Raw genomic sequence first — 21,393 nt, 5'->3', positions numbered from 1 at the left:
GCACATTCTGATTTTTTTTAAATAGAAACAAGTAGACCAAGTCTCCAAGATGTTCAGTGAAATCTTAAAGACTATTTAAAAAACAAAACAAAAAATAAAAAAACAAAAAACAAACAAACAAACATTTAAGTCAAAATGGCTGTCTTTGTCTTTTATTTTTTTTAAATAAAAATGTTGACCTTAGCATTACTGTTAAAATGCATTTTCAATAATTTATTGGCAACATCAGTTAGTTTTTATGTTAAGCAAAGTGTCGGTCGGGGTCTACTGAAAGTAACCAAGAAAGTAACTTGTAATCTAACTCAGTTACTTTTAATATCAAGCAATCAGTAAACGAAGTTACTTTAAAAATCAAGTCAAGTAAGCCAACAAGTTACTCTTAAAATCAAGTAATCAGTAAAGTAACTGAGGTAATAAAAACAAGTACTGTAATCAGCAAAGTATAATCAAGTTACTTTTTCAAGATAATTGTGGCAACACTGCGAATGCATCAACTAATAATAATAATAATAATAATAATGATATATATTTTTTATACTATACGACTAATATAAACAATGTGATGAGCAGCGTTTGCATCTGGGACTGATGAGGTGGAGCAATGGCGGCCATTTCAGACCACCACATACACATACATGCTCAATTGGGTTTCAGACAGGAGAAGATCTTGGCCAATCGCAATTCACCTTGTAATCTCCGTTGTTGTTTTGTCAGTTTGTTTGAACTGGTGATCTTGCTACATGACGAAGAATCTCCGTCTGCTCGCTTTTTTTTTTTTTTTTTTTTTTTACAGATGGATGAGATTAGGCGGACAAGTGTGAAGCATGTGTCGCGTGCGCATCAGCGTATGCGATGCATTTCCTGACTGGCTGTCGGTACCGAAATGTCAATGTGGTCAGACGACATCATCAAAGTGCTGTGACATCCCAAATGAGAGCAAAAGCCAAATTGTGATGTCTTTGCCGGTTTCTTGTGAGCTTGAAGTCTGCCATCACATTTCCTGTCACCTTGAACTATTCTGAGATGTTGGTCAAAGGCCCACCACAGGCCACAAACTCACAATGAGAAAGCGAGAAGTTTCGAGCGTACACTTTAAACTAAAAAAAAAAGAAAAAAAAAAGAAGTACATCCCTCCTTGAGAACATCGAAAACGTGAGAAAATAAAAGAGGCTTCAAGTTTGACATGATTCAAAAACATCTACAGCATCACGATTCAAATCGTTCAGGTTCCATTTCAATTTTCATTTGAAAGGGATAAAATTACTTCTAAATTTTGCGACAGTGTACACTGTACAATGCGTAAGATAATTCAAATAACTGTGATTTTTACAGCACCTTTATGAGGAGGATGCAAAAAAAACTTCTAATGCGATTACATGCAAATCTTTTTTCATCATACAAAAAACAATAACAGCATTTTTTTAAAAGAAATTATTTTATTCAAGTTACATTATTTTTTCAATGCCAGGATTCAAACAAGACGTTTAGCTGCAAATAAGGAAAATAGAAAATAATTTTTTAGATCGAAGTTGCTGCGAAATAAGAAAAAGCAAAGGAAGAAGAAGAAGAAGAAGAAGAAGAAGAAGAAGAAGAAGAAGAAGAAGAAGAAGAAGAAGAAGAAGAAGAAGAAGAAGAAGGATAAAAAGAAGAAGAAAGGCTTCACTTGGTTGAGAACCTAAGTGAACTTGATCAAAATCTCTACACAACAAATAACACATTGACACTGTTGCTAACTAGCATTTCGCCTGCGAGTGAGCTAACTTTCAGCACTTTTGGGTCAGCTGGTGCAAGTCATGAGCGAACCCGCCGTCTCCCTGCCACATCCGGCGTTTTGCTTTCCACCATGGTGAAGATCACGCTTGAATTAAGGCGCGAGTCTTTGTCAGCCTGCGGGAAATAGACGGCCAATTTAACAACTTCAAATAATTAACGCAACTTCGATAAAGGAATACGAACATTTAATGTCGGATGTCGTGGAAAATCACCAGGCTTCTTGCTTTGCGTTGAAACAGAGGCTGGAAGAAGAAAAAGTGAGGTATGAAAAAGGGGGCGTGGCATCAGTGCCTGACTCCCAAACACTGTGCCAGTGTTAGCAACTATCCAACTTAATTGGTTCAAACATTGTCATTTATTTACATACAAATTGTCATAATGATAATAATAAACATCCATATAAAAAATGAGAACACTGACATTACCTGTGTTGTTTTTTACGATGACGTTGATGAGTAACGCGATGACCAGCAGACTGAAGGCCAAGATGGAGGACAAAAGCAGAAGGATTTCCTTGTGCGAGCCGTCAACTGGCGTCATTTTCTCTGAAGGGAATGAAAGGAGACACGCTCGTGAACGACTGGTTGTGAAATCTGCATTTTGATGAGCCCTACAGCAGCTCGGATCTGAAGCGACTGATGTTGCCTTGCACGTGTAATTACCAAAATATGAATACGACAAAATGATGTCACATGTTTTACTTGGACCAATTCTCGGAACTTTAGCAATTTGTTCCTGCATCACTGATTTTTTTTTCTTCCCGACATGTTTTTGCTCATGACGTTTTGTTATGAATTAACCAATATTATTCCCCCAACATGACAACTTTGCACATAATAATACTTTGTCACAAGAATGTATTTATTTTTTTATTCTGACCTGACCACTTTATTCTCACAGTCCTACAATTTTCTTCTGGTAAATTTAACTCTTTGTTTTGTCACATTTTCTTGGCAAGTCATGCTCTCTTCACATCCGTCATATATCCATCCATTCATACATCCAACTTTCTAGCTGACTGTCCGTCTGACCGTCCATCCATCCATCCATCCAGTTTAGGTTCATCCTGAAATTTCACCCAAGATTCCAATATTCCAAAAACATTTTCTGAGTAGTGTACCAACTAAAAAACCCAACACAGGCTGACAAACTAAAAAAAAAAAAATCATTGGTGGTGGTCATAAGCTCTGCAGTTCACATCCGCCCACCAATCAAACATCCCGCGCATGACGCTACAAAGAGAATACTTATACTTACCATGCAAGTCCAGTTTTGTTCCGTTTGCGAACACGAAGTTGCCACAGGCCTCCAGAGCGCAGTAGTAGATGGCGCTATCCGACTGGCTGACATTGATGAAGAGCTTGTAGACGCATCGCTTGGGGCTCATCCTGTCGCATTCTTCATTGGTCTCTCCATCCACAAAGACGAGGCCTGAACTGGATCCTGCTTTCAGCCAGCGCACGCTGTGCCGTCCTGCGCACGGGGCCGTCCTGGGGTCAAAGATCACCGAGCACAGGAGGTGGACCGGGTCTCCTTGATGGAGCGGGCCCAACTCTGATGGCCACTGCGCAAGAGTGTAGTTGGACATCACGGCACCTGTGGAATCATGAAGACTATCTTGTGATGCGTCACTTGAAGTTTCGCCTGGTTGATAAGTTTTTTTTTTTTTGTACACAGCTATTGACTGTATTTAGAACTTTAGTAGTAACATTAACGCCAATGCTAACATACTTTTGGCATCGTAATCCAACTGCTGAGGTACTTTTGCTGTAAACCAACAACCCACTGACTAGAACGGATTCAAAAACGCCTCCAAATGCGTTAGAACAGAACTTACGTCTTTGATGAACAAGCGTCAGACTCATCATCATCCAGAAAAGAATCCTTTCCATCATTTTCTTGAGTGGAGAGATGAGCCCGTGAAGAGTGCAACGACGCGCCGCCGACTGCCTTTGACCCAATGTTTCCTGTCTTGTCATTCTTGTGCAAAGTCGGTGAGATTTTTTAGGTCAGTTTGAATGGAAAGTCAAAGACAACCACTTGAGGTTATCTTTTACTTTTGTTTTTTGTAAACACCTTCTTAAAAGTCAACTTCCATAGTAGGTTTCATTCCATTTGTGTTTTTACAACTTGTTTTGTAAATGTCGCCCATGCTGACACAGCATAAAGTGATATTTCTAAGAAGCTACTGATTTAAAATATTAGCCATTCATAGTAATCTTGGTGACAGAGCAAATTGCGGCCCACTCCCACCAAATTTGCAGTTTTGAGGTACAGTACTGTATTTGCAATTCAGCTAGTTGCTTTTTTTTTTTTCCTCGTCCTGCCAGAAGATGGCGCCAGAGCAAATAGGAAGATACGTGGTACAATTTGGTGACCGGAAAGAATCGTGGTACATTTTGATGAAGATGAGTTGAAAATGTTGTGACCATATTTTCTTGTATAATTTACACTTGACTATATTGTTAATATAGGCAAATATAAACATTTTCATTAATTACAGTATAAAAGATTAAAATGGAATTCAGACAAATAGTTTCAATGGTAGTTTAATTTTTAACATTCAACATCTGCATCATCAATCACTTTTTTTGTTTTCAACCTGGAGAACATTGAAGTGTTTGTATTGAAATGATTTTGTCTTCTGTCTTCACATTATTGACGAGCTAACAAACCCTCAAGGCAGTGGGGTGTACAGGAAGTGGGAGGGGTGCGAGCAAAAATGAAGAGCTTGTGCAAAGGGGTAAGGAAGTGTGTGGATAATACTGCAAGTCAAAAGCCGGACAGACACTTGAAAATGTTGTAAACAGAGTTTGTTAAAGTAGAACACAGTAGTTTTTAGCGTTTTTCTAAATTGGACCATTTCCATGGTTGTGCTCCTTCTGGCCACCAGGGGGTAGTGCAGCACAGAAATACAAATAGATTTTTACAACTTGTTTATTAGTAAGCTTCACTAATTTTAGTAATTTTCCACAGGATATATGCCTGTGAGTATATTGTCTGTCCACATGTGTTACACACTTTGTGTTACATAGCATCACTGCTAGTTTCATGAGCACGTCTAGTGCGTTTTGAATTGTTAGCATTAAGCTAGCAGTGACTCCAATGAAAACAAGCTGTTGAATAAAATGTTTGGTCATGTCTGTTTAGGACCAATCAAAATGTTTAGAACTTTATTCAAATTTTCCCATTTTACCTTGCCATAAAAATGTACTGTAAATGTTCCATCCCTTTGCAACCAAGTAGTTTTTCCCTTTTGGTGCGTTGCTTAGCTTTTAATAGCCACGTATAAATGTATCACACGTATCACAGGTAAAGAACAACAGGAAGTGGCTTTTTCGGTGATGCTGCAGTTTCCTTTTCTGCACTGTGTGGCTTTTGCTGCATGACAATAACAGACTTTTTTTTTTTTCAAGTTTAGTTAATGAATCACTTTGGGAGAACAAACTTTTTTTTTTTTTTTTGGAGACATCTTTGAAAATCAAGGCACGACTTGGGGGACTTTCTTGGCTCCCGTGTTGCGTCCCTCCAACACTGGGTCGCAGCAGCATTCTGAATTCTTCACACATCAACTTTTGTTTTGCATTCCAAGGTACATCCAGCAAACGTTGGCACAATGGCGGCATTTTAAAAGCAGCATGTATCACAAATAACTAAAAGCGTCATTAACATTTGGTGCACTGGCTCAGGAGATGAGGATCTCTGTCGTTGCCATGGTGACCTCAGATCACCTGTGGTTTTTTTGTTTGTTTGTTTTTTTTCCCTCCACTTCCTCCTGTGGTCTGTCGTATGCTTGGTGGTCCAGCCTGGTAAGCTTTAATGTCAAGTTAGCGTTAGCACCAGTGCTAACGTTTCTGTTCTGTGTGTAGAACAGACATACTTAATATTGTTTACTGTCCTGTTGTATTTACTAACTGAAAAGTAAACACAAAACACAAATGAGAACTTTGAGTTTGGGTGGGTGGGGGTCCTACTTTTTTTGTTTTTGTTTTAAGATTTTGGTAATTTTGAATCCTTTGACATTGCATTCGCACCCCTGCCATATAGTTTAGGCGTACAAACAGTGGACTTACAGAAGAACATTGCTTGAAAAGGTTAGAAAAATAAATCTCTGTGGAAAAGTGCCTCAAAGATGAGGATGATGTCCTTTTTTTTTTTCTTCCATAGCTAGGCACGTACGTTTCCCTGTTTAGGTCAAAAAAGAGTGAGTGAATTTTCATTCTCCACAACAAATTCATGCAAGTACACTAAATATACAATTAATTGGATTAGGGTATAATTTCTATATAGATTTATACATACATATAATTTCTGATACTTTTTATGTAAGGAATGTTAATCGATTTTTTTTTTGTTCTTATAAGGTACAAAATAATATCCTATGTAACACGTTGTATAATCAACATATAAAAAAAAAAAAAATCATCAGTCCTTATTGTCTTTCAGAAGAAGAAAATTCATAATAAAAATAAGTTCTATGCTTCTCTTTTCCTTCTCACTTGTATCTTACAATATATTTCTCTCTGCACGCACACACACAAACTTACGCACACACACTCACTCAAACGTGTCCCCATTGTGGTTTCTCCTGCAGCAAACTGGCGGCCGTCGAACGGGATGTGTAAACAAAATGCAAACGGGCGTGAACTGCGTTTGCCCAAAAAAAAAAAAAAAAAAAAAAAAATGGCGCTGTTACAACGGGCACGTGGCGCAGCCGCACTCCTGGGCCGTCTCCATCTCCTCGGAGTAGGAGGTGCCGTCGGTGCAGCGGAACGCCACCTTCCTCCTGCGGCTCTTGCTGACGCCGCAGCAGACGCCGGCGGGCGCCGCCGCCTGGCACGAGCGGGGGCAGTCCATGCGCGGGATCCTGCTGGTGGACGTGCACGTCCGCATGGCTTGGTGGCGCTTCAGCTGCTCTCGCACCAGCTCGCCTTGGCACGTCAACTCTGGAGCAAAAAAAAAAAAAAAAGACCAGGACACACATGATGGATCACCAAAGTTATTTTAGTTAACTAAAACTAACAAAAAAACTAAAACTAAAATTCAAAATAATTTCGTTAACGACATAAAATAATAAAATAAAAATGAAAATGCTTTAAAAAAAAAAGATAAAAAAAAAGAACTAACTGAAAATAAATTTTTGTTTACAAAACTAACAAACGAACTATAATAACAGTAAAAATGTCCTTCGTTTAGTCTTTTGTAATTAATTTCATGCATGATCCTTTGGGTATGATTTCAAATGTGATTTTAAGTAAATTTATTTTGCGATTAACCAGAAAAAGGACGTTTGAAAGTGTGTCACACAGAAGTGACGTCATCTTGCAGCAGCCAATAGAAAAGCACCTTCAAATGACGTCACTCCCATGGAGTTTTTTAAATATTGCGCACAAGTAATGCACGTTATTTTTTTAAACTAAAACTAATACTGAAAATAACAAACTAAACTAAAACGAAGCATTTATTAAATAACTAAAACAGTCTGAAAAAAAAAATGGTATCGAACAATCCCTAATGAGAAAAATGACTAAATTTTCACACCCACTACGAGTTGCAAAACGTACTTGATGAATATATTCGTCAGTGGCACTTAACAGTTGTAATTTACAAAATACAAATGCGCACGGAGGTGATTGAGTCAATTGAAGCATAATTATAGAAACATGACAAAATGTGTTCAATCAAGTAAACACATATCCATCGTCAGAAAACCTTTTGGATTTATATTATAGAATTATGGTAAAGGCAAAAATCTTTGACCAAATCATTAACCACGCCCCCACTAAATCTTTAACCAAATCATTAACCACGCCCCCCACTAAAAAAAAAAAATATTATTGCTAAAAGATGCCAAAAAATGGCAAAAAAGCACTACATTTGTCTACTAACTTCGTCATAGTTACTTGGTACAAAGGATGGCCCGAATAAATCCTGGTAATTACATTTTTTTTTTGTTTAAACCAGAACTACATCACAAACATCGAAACACTTACTATCTTACAAATAAATCAATATATATATATTTTAATAACTGATTTTAAAGGCCACGTTAAATATAAAATAAAGCCAAATCCTTGTAATTTCAGCCTGTCAATATATATTTGCAGATTTTTGCAGTCCTCCACGAAAGCAGATTTTTTTTTTTTTTTTTATCTACGCATTGAATCAAAATAAAACATTTGCAAACGTCTGTTTTCACTTTGGAAAACGGAGTCACATTTTTGCCCAACAATGCTACAGACCAAACTATTATTTTGAATCATAATTCATTTTTAATGGTGCATTTTATGCACTGTTAATTTTATTTTAAATAATGTTTTGGAAGAAGGGATTCGAGAAAAAAAAAATCTGATTCATAGAGGGAATCAAACTTGACATGCACAAGTACAGAGTAACACAATTCACTTTAAAGATTTAATCTGTTCACAGAGACAAAAAATAAATAAATAAAATGGGGAGAAGCCTGTGTGGGTCGCCAAAAATGCACCCTCATTTTCTTAGATGACAAAGAAAAACATAAGGGAGTGGGAGGGAAAAAAAGAAAACAATTATATATTTTTTTTTCGACGACTTACCGGTGTCACAGGTGGGTCCGGCGTAGCCCGGCAGACAGTTGCAGACGGGCTCCCCGCCTTCGGACAACCTGCACTCGCCGTGCCCGCAGCGCTGCCCCCTGCAGGCCGCGGGCTCCTGCTGCCGCTCGCAGAAGTGACCCTGGTAGCCCTCGCTGCACTTGCAGCTGTACGACGACGGCCCCTTGGGCACGCACGAGCCGTGAACGCATCTGGGGAGAGACACGTGAGGATATCAAAAGAAATGGAGACCGCACAGTTGGGAACACAAATTCAAATCCTTTGCTTAATTTTCCACATTTGACATTAACTCATTGACTGGCAGCCATTTTCACTGAAGCAACCCCCTTCGCTACTGTCTGTTTGACTGTATTTTGACTGATGTTGCATGGCCCACAGAATATTGTTTTCTATTGCTATAAAAACATGGAACCTACCAAAATAAAGATTAGAGTTTCTCCTTTCATCAGAAAAAAAGTACATTTCAATCTGTTTTTGTTTTGCAGCAATTAGCATTAGAATAAGTTTCATCATTATTCACAAATCTGTCTAGAACTGTGGGGAAATCAGCTTGTTTTAACATGGCCCTGGTTGATCTCTTATACTCTGCTGCCACACGATGGCCGTTTTTGTAATAACTACCATTGCTTTAAGTGACCTCTTCAGGTAAGAAGCTGCATCAAAGCCTTCTGATGCTCTAGCATTTAAAAAACAAAACAAAAAACAACAACAAAAAAACACACACAACATAAAAACCGTATAAATTAAAATAGAACATATTTATATATCTTTTGAAGCAAATGAGTTAATTATAAGCACAAACGTTTAAAACACTCTACTTCCTGTTTTATGAATTCAAATGTATAGAAAATGGACAATTATTGTTTGGTGCTCACCTGCTGCCCTGACAGGGATTTGGCACGGTGGTCTGTTCACACAAGGTCCCGCTGCGCCCGGGCGGGCACTGGCAGGTGACGCCCATCTCGCCGCCCTCTCTGCACGTCCCCTGGGCGCACACGCTGCATGAGTGGCAGCCCACCAGGACGCCGTCGCCCTGCGCGCAGGAGAAGATGAGCCGAGACTGGGAAATTATCCAATTTCAATTCGTTGCTCTGAAAAGGATTATTTTATTTACGACATCGAAAGGCTAATGGAATTAGCAAAGATGTTGTGATAATTAGCAACCTTCACACAACTGCTACTTTAACACACGGTAAAGCCAGGACACATGCAAACAAAGCATACGAGCACATGCAACGTGTATAAAAAGTCTACACACCCCTGTTCCAATGCCAGGTTTTTGTGACAAAAAAATGAGACCAAAATAAATCATTTTACAACCTTTTCCACTTGCCGTCCCTGCTTTTTAGCAGAAGCATGCTAACATGCATAAACATGCTAACATCTAAAAGAGTTCATATTTTCTTCCACCTTGCCTAGGGAGCAAGAATGGACTGGCCCTGGCATTTTGACATAGGCCCGCCGGCCCAGCCTGATTCTGGACTGCCCTTGGCTACCACATAGCTTCTACCACTAATGTTTATTGCTTCACTTTGATCTCGATATTGTAAATGGATGAATGGGCTGCTCCTTGTAAATTGTGGTCTGGTAAAATAGAGTCAAACAACAATTGAATAGCACCGCATCAGCTCCAAAGGACACCGGCCCACCGGGCATCTGCCCTGGATGCCAGATGGCCAGTCCAGCCCTGCTAGTGAGGCAGTTCCAGCTGAAGAAAACCAGCAGAAAACCAGCCCCAAAGCATTTTTCACTGGACCGTAACAAATCTCCCAAGCACAGGTGGAAAAATGTGTTACGGTCTGACGAGACCAAGGCTGCAGCAGTACACCAAATCTATAGTGAAGCATGGTGGTGGCAGTATGATGTTTTTCCTTCAGCTGGAACTGTAACTATTCAGTGGTGAGGGGAATTATGAGCAATTCCAAATATCTGACAGCGTTAGCACAAAAACATCAGGGGTGTGTAGACTTTTAATAACCACTGTTTTCTCGGTGCTCTTTGCTAGCAAATATAATGTGGTGCCATTCAAAAACGGTGAACAAACAATGAACTCTGAAATAGTAAAAAATAATAATACCTTGCCCTCCACCGGTCGCCCTCCCACGACTCGGTAGCTGAGGTCCTGCGCGTCCCCGTTGATTTGGACGTTGTGGATGCACCCGTTGAAGAACTGAGGCAAGCGTTCGGGACCGGGCCGAAAGCCCGTGGCCAGCACCTGGTAGGGCACGCCTGGACGATGCAAAAAAGACGCGGGCGTGGCCAGACAAGAAAGAGGAAGCGAAGAATCACTTTTTTTGAGGTTGCGAGCATGTTTCTCGACACATCCTCCAAAGCGTGTTTGCGGCTTCGTGCACGTATGGCAGACATCTTGGGCTCGGCGCGACCGCAAAAGAACCACACAGATATGGCTTTATGCAAATTTTTTTTTTCTCTGTGTGTATGTGTACCTCCGATGTAAAGCTGCGTGTTGTGGTCGACGGAGGGTTGGCGCGCCAGCTTGCCCAGACTCTTGGGGGCGCCGTTGTCCACCACCAGACTGAGCGAATGGTTCTGGATCAATAGCTCCACCGTGTGGAAAAGCCCGTCGTTGACAGACTCCACACTGAGAGAGAGAGAGGAGAGAGAGAGAGAGCGAGAGAGAGAGAGAGAGAGAGAGAGAGAGAGAGAGAGAGAGAGAGAGAGAGAGAGAGAGAGAGAGAGGGAGGGAGAGATAGAGGGAGAGAGAGAGCTTCAGTATGGTTCCAATTATGATGAATTACGGCTGAAGTCTACAACAGAGGAGGATTTTGCCAGACATAAAACATACACGAAACATTTTCAGGTTGAGCGTTTTTTTTTTTTTTTGTTTGCACACAGGGTTATTATAGCTTTGGTATTTTTTTCATTTTAGTTAGTTTTAAATTTCGTTTTGAGTTTTGTTTGTTAAATTTAGTTAGTTTTAATTAGTTGTCAAGGTGGTTCTGTTAGTTTTTATTAGTTTTAGTTATTTTATTAATCCTTAGTTTTAGTTTATTTTGTTAGTTTCAGTATCAATTTTAGTTTTTTCTTTGTAGGTGCTTGTAGTTTTTTTTAAAAAGTTTTTTTCTTTCTTTCTTTATTTTTTTTAGTTTGTTTAAATGTGTATCACTTGTGCGCAATATTTAAAAAAACAGCATGGGAGCGACATCATCTGAAGGTGATTTTCTATTGGCTGCTGCTAGGTAACGTCACTTCTGTGTGACACACTTTAAAAATGTCCTTATTCCGGTTAATATAAAAATAAATCCACTTAAAAATCACATTTAAAATCATCCCCAAAAGCTCATGCATCAAATTAATTACCAAAGATGAAAACAAAGGACATTTTTGCTCCAATTGTAGTTAGTTTTCGTTGTAAACATTAAATGTAATTTCAGTTAGTTTTTGTTTTTTAAAATGCATTGTTGTTTTTATTCTATTTTATTTCGTTAACGAAATTGTTTTTGGAATTGTACTTTTTGTTTATTTGTTAGTATTAGTTAACTAAAATAACTGTTTGCAAATCACATCAACACAGGAAAAAAAAAAGATGAAAGAAGAGTGACTGATGAGATCAAAATTAGGTCTGAATGTAAACTGTCTGTCGTGAAACCAGGATTGGTCGCCAACCCCAAATGGTATTTAATGCACATCCAAAAAAGTTTGTAATTGCCTTTAAGTACCACAAGATGGCGGCAAAGTGACAAACCCCCCCCTTCACATTTCATGTCACATTAATGGTGTCAGGTTTTGAAATTATTCATCCTGGTCTCGTTTTTTATACCACATTTATTTTAATGGGGGGGTGTAGAATTTTATATCCTCGATATCCCACGAAGCATAACTGCGGAAGCTAAGTCATAAAAAGACCCCTACTGATTTTTATGGCACGTATACACAACTTTTCGCCAAACTTCAAACTGCCAGTTTTTTATGTTTTTTTTAAGATGAATAACAACCCTAACAATTTTGAATGACGTACAGCGTTGTAAGGAATCAAGTCGATGACCTTTTGCACCCTCATCTGTGTTAAGAGTTGAGGTTCTCCTCGCTAAGTGGTTTTAGCTGGAGGGGTGACAGCCAGCCAGAGAGAGACAGTGGTTTGGCACAGCTGAGAGGGAGACAACGGGGTGGGGGGTGGGGGGGTGTTGAAAGAAAATGAGGGGTGTGTATCAACTCAAATAGGGCCTCAGTTTTACCCCAAAAAACTCGAAAAAATGAGGTGGACATAAAAAAAAAATTACGAGTGAGCGCAGCTTCCCCGCAACTTCGACGATAGCGCTTTTGTTGTGTTAGCTAAGTAGCTCGGGAGCCTCGCGTCAGCTTTGATTGACAGAAGTTTATAGTGTTCAGATTAGGAAGATTTGCCACAACTGCCTTTTAATGTATTTATATGTATATATTTAAGAACATATTAAGGCAGCATAGTGGCTTAAGAAAAGCCCGCTAGCTTTATACTAACATGTTATGGAATGCCATTGACATGCTAACGGTTAGCATACATATGTGCAGTTTTTGAACCCTTTCAGCAATGGATCATATTTGTGCTCCAAATAACACTACCTTAAGCATGGCCGCTAGCTTAATGCTAACATATAATGTCATATGCCATTGACATGCTAGCAGTTAGCATCAATATTTGTGGCTTTACAACCCAACAGATTGGCCTGCGAGTTTAATGTTAACGCATAATGGAAAATGCCATTGACATGCTAACGGTTAGCACCCACATGTGCAGTTTTCAAACCCTTTCAGCAATTGATCATATTTGTGCTCCAAATAACACTACCTTAAGCATGGCTGCTAGCTAAATGCTAACATATAATGTAACATGCCATTGACATGATAGCAGTTAGCATCAATATTTGTGGCTTCACAACCCAACAGATTGGCCTGCGAGTTTAATGCTAACACATCATGAAAAATGCCATTTATATGCTAATAGTTAGGGTCGATATTTGCAGAACTTTTCAAGCAACCGATATTTGCGCATCGTCATCCTTTATGAAAAATGCTAGCTGAAGACGGCAAACTCAAATTGTGAACGTGAATGCTTGTTTGTCTCTGTGTCCTGTGATTGATTGGCTGGCGACCAGTCCAGGGTGTCCCAGCTGTTAGTCAGTCACCTTCTTGGGTTGGTTTGATCTGCATCCACGTTGGATTACTTTATTGGCACCCAACCAAACAACATCGGATGACTTAAAAGGTTGTGGCGTGAAAGCAGCTGTATAAAGCACATGTTGTAAAAGTCAAACAAACAACCAAGTCGAACAAAAATAGTTCCGACATGGACTATGTTATTCTTTTTTTTTTTCTCTCCTCACAACACACCCATGTACACATCACCGTCTCAACCCGCGTTAACCGCAATACAAACACACTTTTAAAGCCATTTTGCCCAATTTATCCTCATATATAAAGCACAGATAATTGGTTCAAGGTGTTACTTGGATTACGGGGACGTTCATGCGTTACATCAACAATGACAGATGACTTCCTGATTTTGGAGAAAAAAAAACAAAAACATTCTACATCGACCTAGTTGAACATTTTGCTGGTTTGCTGAGGGTCAAAGCAGACATAGACGTGGTTTCTATTAGCCGCCATGTAATGGCCTCCAAGACCCCGCTCATCTCTTCGTTTTTGCTGGCTTTTGACTTTCTCTTTTTGTCCATCAAAATTGGTGCGCTCCTCTTTCTGGTCGAAAAGTTTTGTGTGTGTGTGTGTGTGTGTGTGTGTGTGTGTGTGTGTGTGTGTGTGTGTGTGTGTGTGTGTGTGCTCATAATTCCATTTAGAACAGGAGCAGGCAAACATTTGCACTCAAGGACCACACATATGATTTTTAAAAAGAGAAAAATGGGTGAGATCATTTTTATATGAGGTAGTAACTACCAATTGCACCAATTTAAACAGTTACAGTGAAACAGTTTAACAGTTAATTATTTTTTTTAAATGCTGTTATTCAAAATTAATTCAATGACAGACAATTCCTCAATATTTAATAAAATAGTATGTATTAATCATAAATAATTTAATTTAATATTTTCTGTTATTATAAGCAAATATCTCATAATTAATTAGAATGATTGTTAACTATTTATTAATATACAATATGTAGCTTTAAAACAACAATTCTAATATTTTTATTGCCATTAACAATTACAAAAATAAATAGTGACTGAAATAGTTCATTTTACCATTATTTTCTTTATTTACAATAAACCAAAATCAACCAATTATGTAGTTAAGTTTATTCTCACAGTTACTAATATTTTTATTTACTCAAAAACAATTATGAAAAAAAGAAACATTTACAGTATGTTTGCATGAATTTGTTCATTGTACTTAATTTTTTTTATTTGATTTACAATCAAACAATTATTTTATACATTTTGTTTAATAGATAAATGAATACAGTACAAACATTTTAAATGATTGTTAAATATTGTACTTATACTTATTTACTTGTACTTATAATTTTAGTTAAAAGAAGAAAAAAAAGAATTAATGCAACAATTATTCTAGGAATCTCTCAAAAATTCCAGCGGGTGGCAGAAGAGCACAAGTAATTTTCCAACTGGACTTGTACACTGTAAATATTGTGCATGCATGTGCATGTTATTTTATTACCTCAGCTCAGCCCCTATTAGCTGTGCAAGTCAATTAAAAGCAGCTCGTTGAGAAAATTTAGTAAAAACACGCAGGAGGAAAAACACACAATTCACAAATAGGAGGAAAAGCCCCTTCTTAAAATCATAAACGAATTACGCGCAACCCAGACACAATTACAGGTAATTTACTTTATCTCAAACAGCCACACAAAAAATATATATTTGGATTAGATCTACTTACACTGTTTAATCCAATTAGGTGCCTCTGTCGTTTTCCCGGACTAGATTTGTCGATTATTTAGAAATAAATAGCTGGTGTTCACGCAATGCTTGTTTGTATTCTCTGTACATACAAGCCAGTCTGCGTGTGTGTGAGTGTGTGTGTGTGTGTGTGTGGGGGGGGGTGCAGCCCAAGCTGATTACAGTGACATGGAGCAGACATGCTAGCCAGTCCCGTATTACCGTGGTAACCTCAATTAGTTGTTGCTGAGACGCCACAGCTGCTTTTTCCGTTTTTTTCCACTCCCTCTTTTGATGAAAGCCGGTTTCTTCGAAAAAGTCGCACTGGTGGCCGTTTGAGGCGGCGTTCCAGGAAGGAGCTGCGTCCCGTTTTCCGAGGCCTCTGCGACAACGTTTGGCCATCTCAGTATTTCAATTTGCCTTTGAGCGTTTTAAACAGATCTGGTTCGAGGTATGCCCCCGTCTTTTCATTACATTTTAACATACAATTGCATTTTTTATTTTTTTTTTGGTTTAGTCCATATTACAAATTTGCCAAATTCTTTCCAAATGACACATAATAAAGTTGTTTATTGCATCTGTGTAAAATCAATTTTAAAAAATCAAATACTGACGACTTTTCAAAGATCTGCTGACAGCCTGACGTACGACTTTGTTGCGTAAAAATGACGCTCCATCGTAATATACACTTGCCTAATTTGCTGTCATCTTTTCTTCAATTATTCCTGCATCCCATCAACATCTCTTTCCCCCCCGCCGCTGTCTATCATGCTGTCCTAAACTCCGCCCCCCTCCTCCCTTCAACCTTCTGTTGCTGGCTGTTGAGTAACAGTACAGGTAGACGCAATCCGCCTGACCTGATGGGAGATTAGCGTGACATTTAGTAAAGGGCAGCGCATTAACACACAACAAATGCTTTCGCGTACGCACGCACACACATGCACGTAAAGACTTACTGCGTCCCCCCCCGTTTTCTTGACCGCAATCATGCAATCTCGTCTTTTGTTTTCATGCTTTCAATCAAACCACAGTCAACGTTGCTCATCATGAGAATGAGTTACTTTAAACAGTGATACGTTAAATGTTTCAACGTGATTAAGATTCAGAAATCCTTCTGGCAGTTAGCAGTTGGCCTAATTTTTTGGTAGTAATATCGAATATCAGCATAGTGACATAGCTGGTAACTGATTTATAAGGCACAAAAGAAACTCCCTGAACCAGAAGTCAAACTTGTCACCATGAATTACTGCATCATAATGTGAAATTTATCACGTTCTCACAGGACATTGAACTTCCTTTTCTCGTTTGGCAGTAATAGGCTTCATAGTGCTGAGTTTAAAAAAATAAAAAATAAAAAAATCGAAAGACTGATAAATTCATAAAATCATGAATCGATTATTCTAATATCTCTTCCTCCTATAAATTCATAAGAAAATTTTCCGTTTTTTCTTTTTTTATTTACTGTTCACATGAATTTAAATACTTTCTTCCGGAAGCGTAGAGCTGCCAATGTGGAGTAAACATTTTTGGCTGGCGAGTATGTTCGAACATACTCGCAAATATGTTCGAACAAACTCGCAAATACGTTCGAACATAGTTGCAAATAGGTTCGAACATACTCGCAAATATGTACGAACAAACTCGCAAATACGTTCGAACATAGTCGCAAATATGTTCAAACATAGTCGCAAATATGTTCAAACATACTCGTAAATACGTTCGAACATACTCGTAAATACGTTCGAACATACTCGTAAATACGTTCGAACATATTCGCAAATACGTTCGAACATAGTCGCAAATATGTTCGAACATACTCGTAAATACGTTCGAACATACTCGCAAGTATGTTTTAACATACTTGCAAATATGTTCAAACATACTTGTAGGCTACATGCTACAAAGTTAGCATACCTTCCCATAATGCTGTGGTACTCAACTGCGCAAGCCCAATACCAAGTTGCATTATGGGTCAAAAAATACCAAACCTAAATCATGCACGGCAGACATAATAAATCGTAAAAGTTACGAATGAACACTGTTTTTTGTCAACTTAATTTTCTAATGAATTGCTAATGTGGCCCAAATGACTAAAAAATGGGGTTTTGTTTTCACTCGAGCATGTGCAAATAATACCCCGTGGCATTATGGGAAGGTATGCTAACTTTGTAGCATGTAGCCTACAAGTACGTGCAAACATATTTGAGAGTATGTTCGAGCATATGTGCGAGTATGTTCGAACATATTTCAATACGTTCAAACATATTTGCAATTATGTTCGAACATACTCAGCAGCCAAAAATGTTTACACCACATTGGCAGCTCTACGCTTTCATACTTTCTTACATTTATGAAAGACCTAACATATTGGACTTGAAAATAATTCAATGTTTTACATTTATATTTACAATTATTGAATTAGAATTTGAACAATATTTCCATCTCACCCTTGCTGCAATGTTTATTATAGCATGTTACTTCAATTAATAAAGTAAATCCAACCAGTTACTGCTGCTGCAAAATTTAATTTGGAATTTAATGTTTGTAGAGTTTTTATCATATCATTGACAAGTGAAGCGAATTAGATCACAAAAAAAAAAAATCCAAATCGAATAGATCTGAACTGTTGTGACTTAAAATTGAATCGACTGAGGAAATTAGAATCGATACCAAACCCTACGTTTCCGTCAAGTTAGCATACTTCGAAGTAAAAACCCATTCAATAAATGATTACGCCCTAGTGCAGATTACGACATAGCTTGGATTTGAGCGACAAATTTGTTCAACAAAAAAAAAAATATATATCTTCAGTAGTGTACAACAGGGTTGTGAATAATAAACTCTGATTTAGAGGACGACGTCACCCTGTCACATTTGCCAAACTTCTCCCGAGACCAAACATGTTTTCTTTTGTTCATGATGTAGTTGCTTGTCTCGGGTGCAAAAACCGAGTTGTTTGTTTACATCCGTTTACAAGCGAGATGACTCACGTCAAGTTAATCTCTCATTTTTTTTGGCAGGCAAAACGTGTACTGGAGCTCCACGTTGCAAAAAAGTGGCGCTCTTGTTTTTTTTTGTTTTTTTTCCCCTCGATGCCAAAGTGCTGAGCTCAGATTGCGGCGGCAGCAAAACTTGCACGGTCCTGCGCGGTGTTGCGGTTTTGATCAGGTTCAAGCAGTCATTTGTGTTCAAATTGGGGCAGATAGGATTTAGGCTGATCAGACTCATGTAATCAAAAAATGGCACGCAGCAAGAAATACATCGGGGATTGCGGTGTAGGTTTGGAGTTGGGCCGCGTTCCATTTGCCTCCAAACTGATGAATAGGGAGCAATGTGGAGACACAAGCTTCAATTCTATGAATGTCTCCTGCTTTAACATGGATTATTGACAAAATCAAGATTGACGTCTCTGAATTGAAGCATGGTACACACATCAGGCAGCGCTGCACTTCCCATTGATTAGAAACCCCCCCCCCAAAAAAAAACATAGTTGACGTCATTTAACGTTTATGGCGGCATACATCGTGATTTTACTAATCGTTATTGAACGTTTTTGGTGGTCAAAGGGTTAAGTGTGTGGTCAAAACTCCAGCTATGCAATTGTGACGTTCAACAACAATTTCAAATCAATTTTCGGACATTCCTAAAAGATTATCCTCCACGATTATCCTGTGGTGTGGGGTGTTTTATGTATGCATTTTTCGTCGATCTGCTTGTCAATATTGGGGATGACAATCATGTATGATAAACCAAAAAAATTCTCTCAGATTTGATCGGAAGACGGTTGTGGATGACAATCGTACTCGTCGTACAACTGGTAGCCGATTACGAAGCATGGCCGAGCTTCTTTTAGTTCTTGTACTACAGATGTCTGGTTTGTAGGAGGGGACTCATGATTTTCAGTGGAGATATCGCTGAGAAATCATTACAAGACCCGTAAGAACACACTTGTCATTGCTTTATCATGTTTTGGGTCACTCACATGTTAAAAAAAATAAAAAAATAAAATCAGCACTAAACATATTGACATGAACCAGAGCAGAAATTAGAGCAGAAGGGTCCAAATTACAACGAAAACATTCTGAAAATTTGTCAGAATTGTTACTATATTGTTACTATAAACGGTGGACCGATTCTATATTTTCTGCTTTTCATTCCTGTAGGTTGACTGTCCCCCTATTGATCCAACTATACTACTATATTGTGTAGCCGTTGAGCTTGTGTGTCCATTTCCACTCCCAATCCCCGCTTCCTGTCGGGCCTCTCATCTGTCTTTCGGCCGAGCAGGCGTGGCCGGCGTCACCCTAACGAGAGTCGACAAGGATAATTCTCAGACTCGGTCTGTGGTGGACTCCCCCGCCCACCCGGGTGCGCTCCATCCCTCCGTCATCTCCGCACTTAATCATCTGCTTTCATCACTCTCCTCTGTCGGACCACCGATTCCACACACTCGAATCTGTAATGGTCTCACAGGCTTTTTTTGTCCATCCAGCTAATATCTCAATGCCTGCTGCTGTACAAATGCAAATGTCCCTGGGACTATTCTCTCGGTGTCTTGGGCCACTACTTGCTTTACTGCCTTTTCAGAGCAACTAGGATTAGGGATGTAACGATATCCAAACATCACGATACGATATTATCACAATATGAAGGTCACCATACGATAATATATGTATATATATATATATATATATATATATATATATATATATAGAGAGAGAGAGAGAGAGAGAGAGAGAGAGAGAGAGATATTACAATAAATTGATACATTTTTTTTATCATTAATAAAATTAATTTTATTTAATTAATAATTAATTAAATTAAATAATAAATTAATAAATTGAGTTCCCCCACATATTGACTCTGTTCACAGGTATATTATGTTCCTCATCTGACTATTATCGTGGATTTTAAAGGGCCAAAACATGCCTTGTGAAAATTCAACTGCACTAAAAAAAAACTGGCCACCAGAGGGTGCTAGAACTGCATGTGGAAATCAACCCAACTTTTTTTTTTTTTTTTTTTTTAACAGATGTGCTACTTTTAATATCGTGACATGACGACGACGATATATTGTGGCAGCTTTAATATCACGATATCACGATACTGCCACTATCGTTACATTCCTAACTAGGATGTGTGTCAGAAAGGTTCCAGGATTGGTGTGACTACTTGAAATCGAAAATACAAACTGCAAAATGTTCCCCTTCAAAGTCTTAACAGTAACACACTTTTCCAACCTTCTGTAAGCGCGTCCTCCTCAACTTCATCATTACGGCCACGTCATCAGAATGGGTCACTTTCATGATCTTCAAGCTTAGAAAAGATCAAAATCAAGTCTGTTCCCAGCTAGGACCGATTGAAGCAAATTCTGCAAGATCACTTTGTCGGTTGATCATCTTGGACACAATGAAGAGAAAACGTGTAGTTTAAATTCGAAATCTATCTTTTGTGACACCAGTTCTGACACTATTCGTATAAAAAAAACAATAAATACCAGAATAGCGCTAAAACAAAACCAACCATTTTCATTTGGGAAAAGATGCTAGCAACACACTTTTTTTTTTCTATTCGACAACACAACAACCTGACTAAATGAACATCCTCCTCTAACTTCAACATAGTTCCTTGGACACAAGAGGGTGTGACCATATCAAACATGGCTTTGGCCTGACCTCCAAAAAAAACAAAAAAAAAACAATCTCAACACTCAATTGTCAATTGGCAGATGACCAACAGGCAACCACGCAGTTTAATTATAAAAAAAAAAAAAAGTTGCATCCATTAGAAAAAAACTCTTTAATTGCTCGGATTTTGCTTTGACATGCTATGAAAAATGACATCAATGGGATCCCACAGCAAGAAGTATTTCTGTACATCTGCTTTATTGCTTTTCAATCAATTTGCCAATCCTCCGAAAATGTTTTTACAAAATGATTTAAAGCCCTTTTTGCTTGTTACACAAACTCAGCTGTGATAGACTCCAACCCCCTGCTGTAGCCTTGAACAGGAAAAAGCTTAAGCAAAATGGACGGATGATTTAAGCTTGTGCTGCCAAAAAAAAAAAAAAAAAAACACATACCGGTGTCTTTGAGCAATAAATCCTCATCCCATTAATGTAAGGTGACCACACTTTTATGTCTATAAAAATACATGTTTAATAATCAAAGTCTGTGCAA

At 38.4% G+C, this 21,393-nt stretch overlaps 2 protein-coding genes across 3 annotated transcripts in view; both read right to left on the bottom strand.

Annotated features, from left to right (window-relative positions):
- Nucleotides 1-1,528: 1,528 nt before the first annotated feature.
- LOC144026265 (uncharacterized) lies at nucleotides 1,529-3,796 on the bottom strand. The gene is made up of 5 exons (XM_077532849.1): nucleotides 3,611-3,796; nucleotides 3,031-3,369; nucleotides 2,199-2,318; nucleotides 1,957-2,015; nucleotides 1,529-1,887 (listed from the first exon to the last, which is right to left on the bottom strand). Exons 1-5 carry the CDS (start codon nucleotides 3,750-3,752, stop codon nucleotides 1,792-1,794), a joined length of 756 nt encoding a protein of 251 aa, XP_077388975.1. The 5' UTR covers nucleotides 3,753-3,796; the 3' UTR covers nucleotides 1,529-1,791.
- Nucleotides 3,797-4,306: 510 nt separating this feature from the next.
- slit3 (slit homolog 3 (Drosophila)) overlaps nucleotides 4,307-21,393 on the bottom strand; it is a 275,614-nt gene continuing 258,527 nt past the window's right edge. For both annotated transcript variants that reach the window (XM_077532803.1, XM_077532804.1), the window contains 5 exons: nucleotides 10,814-10,968; nucleotides 10,444-10,595; nucleotides 9,242-9,399; nucleotides 8,349-8,557; nucleotides 4,307-6,719 (listed from right to left, as the gene is read on the bottom strand). In XM_077532803.1, coding sequence (XP_077388929.1) covers nucleotides 6,466-6,719; nucleotides 8,349-8,557; nucleotides 9,242-9,399; nucleotides 10,444-10,595; nucleotides 10,814-10,968 — 928 coding nt within the window. In that variant the 3' untranslated portion in view covers nucleotides 4,307-6,465. The remainder of the gene's footprint in view (nucleotides 6,720-8,348; nucleotides 8,558-9,241; nucleotides 9,400-10,443; nucleotides 10,596-10,813; nucleotides 10,969-21,393) is intronic.

The sequence above is a fragment of the Festucalex cinctus genome, chromosome 9 (genome assembly GCF_051991245.1).
Source record: "Festucalex cinctus isolate MCC-2025b chromosome 9, RoL_Fcin_1.0, whole genome shotgun sequence".
Taxonomy (NCBI): Eukaryota; Metazoa; Chordata; class Actinopteri; order Syngnathiformes; family Syngnathidae; genus Festucalex; species Festucalex cinctus.
This window is presented reverse-complemented; position numbering and strand designations above follow the sequence as displayed.